This window comes from Myxine glutinosa, chromosome 4, assembly GCF_964187855.1.
Source record: "Myxine glutinosa chromosome 4, kmMyxGlut1.1, whole genome shotgun sequence".
In the NCBI taxonomy this organism is placed as follows: Eukaryota; Metazoa; Chordata; class Myxini; order Myxiniformes; family Myxinidae; genus Myxine; species Myxine glutinosa.
Window position 1 is genome coordinate 28,652,585 of NC_136264.1, and position 5,058 is coordinate 28,657,642.

The window sequence follows — 5,058 nt, forward strand, 5'->3', positions numbered from 1 at the left end:
CACTGTGTCGGATGTCGGAAACTCGGATATCTCACGATTCACGCATGCTGGAGCAACAATTTTTGCTCCAAACTTGATCTTTTTTGTTGCTACAATTAATTAATCTTAAGCATTTGATGTCTATACTCATGTCCGTTCTCCTTTAAGGGTCGGTTCTGTTGCAGGGTGACCCCAGAGGTGACCCCCCCCACCCCCCCCCCCCCTTTTCGGCTCCCTCAGTTGTTCCGCAGAGATCAGGTGGCTCTCTCCAGGCTTGGACTTGGGCACTGTCGCCTTAATTCGTATCTTCACGTGACCGGGTGTCACCCTTCCGGGACTTGCGACTCCTGGAGGGAACCCGAAGATTTATCCCACTTATTTCTGGTGTGCCGCCAATATGATGCTGATGGACCTACCCGTCGTCTTTGGTCATTTAAACCAGAAGCATCCCCGGTTGTGCAAGGCGGTCCGAAACGTTGTGAAAGCGTGTGGGAGACCTATATAGTTTTATGGATATCCCACAGGCCTCCTCTTCAATATATTTTCTTTTCAACACAGTCATGTTCAGCGCGTGGCGTGTATAGAGCCTCACAGCTCTAAAAACGCCATGAACACAAAATAAGCTGAAGAAGAAGAAGAACAATACCGCAGAAGAAGAAGCAGGCATTGCTGAATAACTCCAGCGACTCCGTCAGAGGTTCAGGTTCCGGAAGTTTCCGCGAGTCGTGTGTTTTCACCATGCGGGTTCGGATAAAGAGTTGGACTGGCGTGGCTACCTGGACCTGGGTGGCCAATGACGACAGTTGTGGAATCTGCCGAATGCCTTTCAACGGATGCTGTTCCGAGTGTTAGTAACAATCTCTTGCATTTTGATAGCGCCCGTTGGGCCTTTGCTGTTCCGAGTGTTAGTAACAATCTCTTGCATTTTGATAGCGCCCGTTGGGCCTTTGCTGTTCCGAGTGTTAGTAACAATCTCTTGCATTTTGATAGCGCCCGTTGGGCCTTTGCTGTTCCGAGTGTTCGTAACAATCTCTTGCATTTTGATAGCGCCCGTTGGGCCTTTGCTGTTCCGAGTGTTAGTAACAATCTCTTGCATTTTGATAGCGCCCGTTGGGCCTTTGCTGTTCCGAGTGTTCGTAACAATCTCTTGCATTTTGATAGCGCCCGTTGGGCCTTTGCTGTTTCGAGTGTTAGTAACAATCTCTTGCATTTTGATAGCGCCCGTTGGGCCTTTGCTGTTCCGAGTGTTGGTAACAATCTCTTGCATTTTGATAGCGCCCGTTGGGCCTTTGCTGTTCTGAGTGTTAGTAACAATCTCTTGCATTTTGATAGCGCCCGTTGGGCCTTTGCTGTTCCGAGTGTTGGTAACAATCTCTTGCATTTTGATAGCGCCCGTTGGGCCTTTGCTGTTCCGAGTGTTGGTAACAATCTCTTGCATTTTGATAGCGCCCGTTGGGCCTTTGCTGTTCCGAGTGTTCGTAACAATCTCTTGCATTTTGATAGCGCCCGTTGGGCCTTTGCTGTTCCGAGTGTTAGTAACAATCTCTTGCATTTTGATAGCGCCCGTTGGGCCTTTGCTGTTCCGAGTGTTGGTAACAATCTCTTGCATTTTGATAGCGCCCGTTGGGCCTTTGCTGTTCCGAGTGTTGGTAACAATCTCTTGCATTTTGATAGCGCCCGTTGGGCCTTTGCTGTTCCGAGTGTTCGTAACAATCTCTTGCATTTTGATAGCGCCCGTTGGGCCTTTGCTGTTCCGAGTGTTAGTAACAATCTCTTGCATTTTGATAGCGCCCGTTGGGCCTTTGCTGTTCCGAGTGTTAGTAACAATCTCTTGCATTTTGATAGCGCCCGTTGGGCCTTTGCTGTTCTGAGTGTTAGTAACAATCTCTTGCATTTTGATAGCGCCCGTTGGGCCTTTGCTGTTCCGAGTGTTAGTAACAATCTCTTGCATTTTGATAGCGCCCGTTGGGCCTTTGCTGTTCCGAGTGTTGGTAACAATCTCTTGCATTTTGATAGCGCCCGTTGGGCCTTTGCTGTTCCGAGTGTTGGTAACAATCTCTTGCATTTTGATAGCGCCCGTTGGGCCTTTGCTGTTCCGAGTGTTAGTAACAATCTCTTGCATTTTGATAGCGCCCGTTGGGCCTTTGCTGTTCTGAGTGTTAGTAACAATCTCTTGCATTTTGATAGCGCCCGTTGGGCCTTTGCTGTTCCGAGTGTTAGTAACAATCTCTTGCATTTTGATAGCGCCCGTTGGGCCTTTGCTGTTCCGAGTGTTGGTAACAATCTCTTGCATTTTGATAGCGCCCGTTGGGCCTTTGCTGTTCCGAGTGTTAGTAACAATCTCTTGCATTTTGATAGCGCCCGTTGGGCCTTTGCTGTTCCGAGTGTTGGTAACAATCTCTTGCATTTTGATAGCGCCCGTTGGGCCTTTGCTGTTCCGAGTGTTGGTAACAATCTCTTGCATTTTGATAGCGCCCGTTGGGCCTTTGCTGTTCCGAGTGTTGGTAACAATCTCTTGCATTTTGATAGCGCCCGTTGGGCCTTTGCTGTTCCGAGTGTTCGTAACAATCTCTTGCATTTTGATAGCGCCCGTTGGGCCTTTGCTGTTCCGAGTGTTGGTAACAATCTCTTGCATTTTGATAGCGCCCGTTGGGCCTTTGCTGTTCCGAGTGTTAGTAACAATCTCTTGCATTTTGATAGCGCCCGTTGGGCCTTTGCTGTTCCGAGTGTTGGTAACAATCTCTTGCATTTTGATAGCGCCCGTTGGGCCTTTGCTGTTCCGAGTGTTCGTAACAATCTCTTGCATTTTGATAGCGCCCGTTGGGCCTTTGCTGTTCCGAGTGTTGGTAACAATCTCTTGCATTTTGATAGCGCCCGTTGGGCCTTTGCTGTTCCGAGTGTTAGTAACAATCTCTTGCATTTTGATAGCGCCCGTTGGGCCTTTGCTGTTCCGAGTGTTCGTAACAATCTCTTGCATTTTGATAGCGCCCGTTGGGCCTTTGCTGTTCCGAGTGTTGGTAACAATCTCTTGCATTTTGATAGCGCCCGTTGGGCCTTTGCTGTTCCGAGTGTTCGTAACAATCTCTTGCATTTTGATAGCGCCCGTTGGGCCTTTGCTGTTCCGAGTGTTCGTAACAATCTCTTGCATTTTGATAGCGCCCGTTGGGCCTTTGCTGTTCCGAGAATGAATTTTTATTCTGTTTGTGCGAAAATGCCGTTCATGCAGCAATGTTGGACATAATGATAATATAATTTCCTTTTGTTATAATATATCTATCTATCTTTTAATATAATATATTTAATATAATATCAATTAATGGAAGAGAAAGACAAAGGATAAATAGGTAACGAGCGGACAGTGTGACAGATGCACAGACCAAGCCCACTCCCTCTTACTTCTCCTTCCTCACCGGCCTCCTCACCGACACTCTCACTCCTCACCCCTCCTCCCTCACTCTTCCCTCCTCACTCTCCTCCTACCTCACCCTCCTCCCTCACCTCTCCCCCCCCCCTTCCCAACCCCTCCCACTCCCTCTCACCCCCCCCCCCCCCCACACCACAACCTACCGCGTCCCTTCTCAACCTTCCCTCCTCTCCCTCTCACTCCTCTCCCACTCGCCGCCTCCCTCACCCCTTCGCCCCTTTCTATCCCTCCCACCCCTCACCCCCTACCCCTCACCCCCTACCACCTTCCTGCCCCCCTTCCTCCCTTCCCCCCTTCCTCCCTTCCCAACCCCCTCCCACTCCCACTTCATCTCACCCCTCAACTGCTCCTCCTCCTTCCTCACCCCTTCTCCTTCCTCACCCCTTCCCCCCTTCCTATCCCTCCCACTCCTCACCCCCTACCACTTTCCTACCCCCCTTCCCCCCTTCCTATCCCTCCCACTCCTCACCCCCTACCACTTTCCTACCCCCCTTCCTCCCTTCCCAACCCCCTCCCACTCCATCTCACCCCTCACCTGCTCCTCCTCCTCCCTCAACCCCTGCACCCATTCCCAACCGCCTCTCCTCACTCCCTCCCACCCCTCACCCCCACCGTACTCCTCCCCCCCTCACCCCACCGTACTCCTCCCCCTTATCTTTCTCTTGCCAATTGTCTTCCCTTAATTTTCTCAATTCCATTTTGTTCAACTCTATCCATCTGTACGTGATAAATAAATGGGTCATCATAGTGTTATTATTATGTAACATAGTGTTACTATTAAGATTGTAGTTCATGTCCAACAGATATTAACACCGATGATCCAAAGGATTCGGAAAAAAAAGAATCATTTTATTTCTGTTTGTTTACCTGTCGCCCTCAGGTCGCACGCCCGGGGATGATTGTCCTTTGGTGTGGGGTCAGTGCGGCCATGCTTTCCACATGCACTGCATCCTCAAATGGCTCAACACGCAGCAAGTGCAACAGCAGTGCCCCATGTGCAGGCAGGAGTGGAAGTTTAAAGAGTGAGCCGTGGGACCGTGGGTGCCATGGTGGAGCGAACGAGGCATCGTGGACACATGGACGGACAGTCGGACATCGGTCCCAGACGGACGTCGGTTTCGTGCCAAATCACGTTTCCTCAAGCCATGAACTCTCTGGATGAAAATGAATCAGTTCTTGAATAGATTTCACTTTTTTGTTTGCAGTTCATGAAACCTCTTTGTCGTTGTAGTCGTCGTCATTCGTTTGCAGCACCTGGCTGCGGATTAGTATCGGCAGGTGTGTGGCAATGTCGTTGTTGCAGTGCCCCCTGTCGGTTAGAGCATAAATTTGGTATGTTTCGTGGTGCTGGCGATAGCTTGCCTCCTCTTCATGAAGGACACCGTGGCATCTTTAATGTCCACCAACTAATGCTGGCAGAGGGGACGGCGTGCTCTTTGATGCCTTACCAATGCCTTACCAATGCCTTACCATGCACAACAACGAAACACCAGGAGTAATATAACACCAAAAGATGCCACTGCAGCCTTATGTCCCATTGGGACGAAGACGATGAGTGAGTGAGAAGGTGCCACTGTAAAACTAACACGTTTATCATGGTTGTCATTGACAGGTATGACCTATTTGTTCTAATAAAATGACTTTTTGCAAAGGTT

At 49.6% G+C, this 5,058-nt stretch overlaps 1 protein-coding gene across 1 annotated transcript; it reads left to right on the forward strand.

The window, feature by feature from the left end:
• The first annotated feature begins 624 nt into the window (after positions 1-624).
• On the forward strand, positions 625-5,058 carry ANAPC11 (anaphase promoting complex subunit 11). Its single transcript, XM_068112111.2, has 2 exons — positions 625-826; positions 4,284-5,058. The coding sequence occupies exons 1-2, from the start codon at positions 718-720 to the stop codon at positions 4,427-4,429; spliced, it is 255 nt and encodes an 84-aa protein (XP_067968212.1). The 5' UTR covers positions 625-717; the 3' UTR covers positions 4,430-5,058.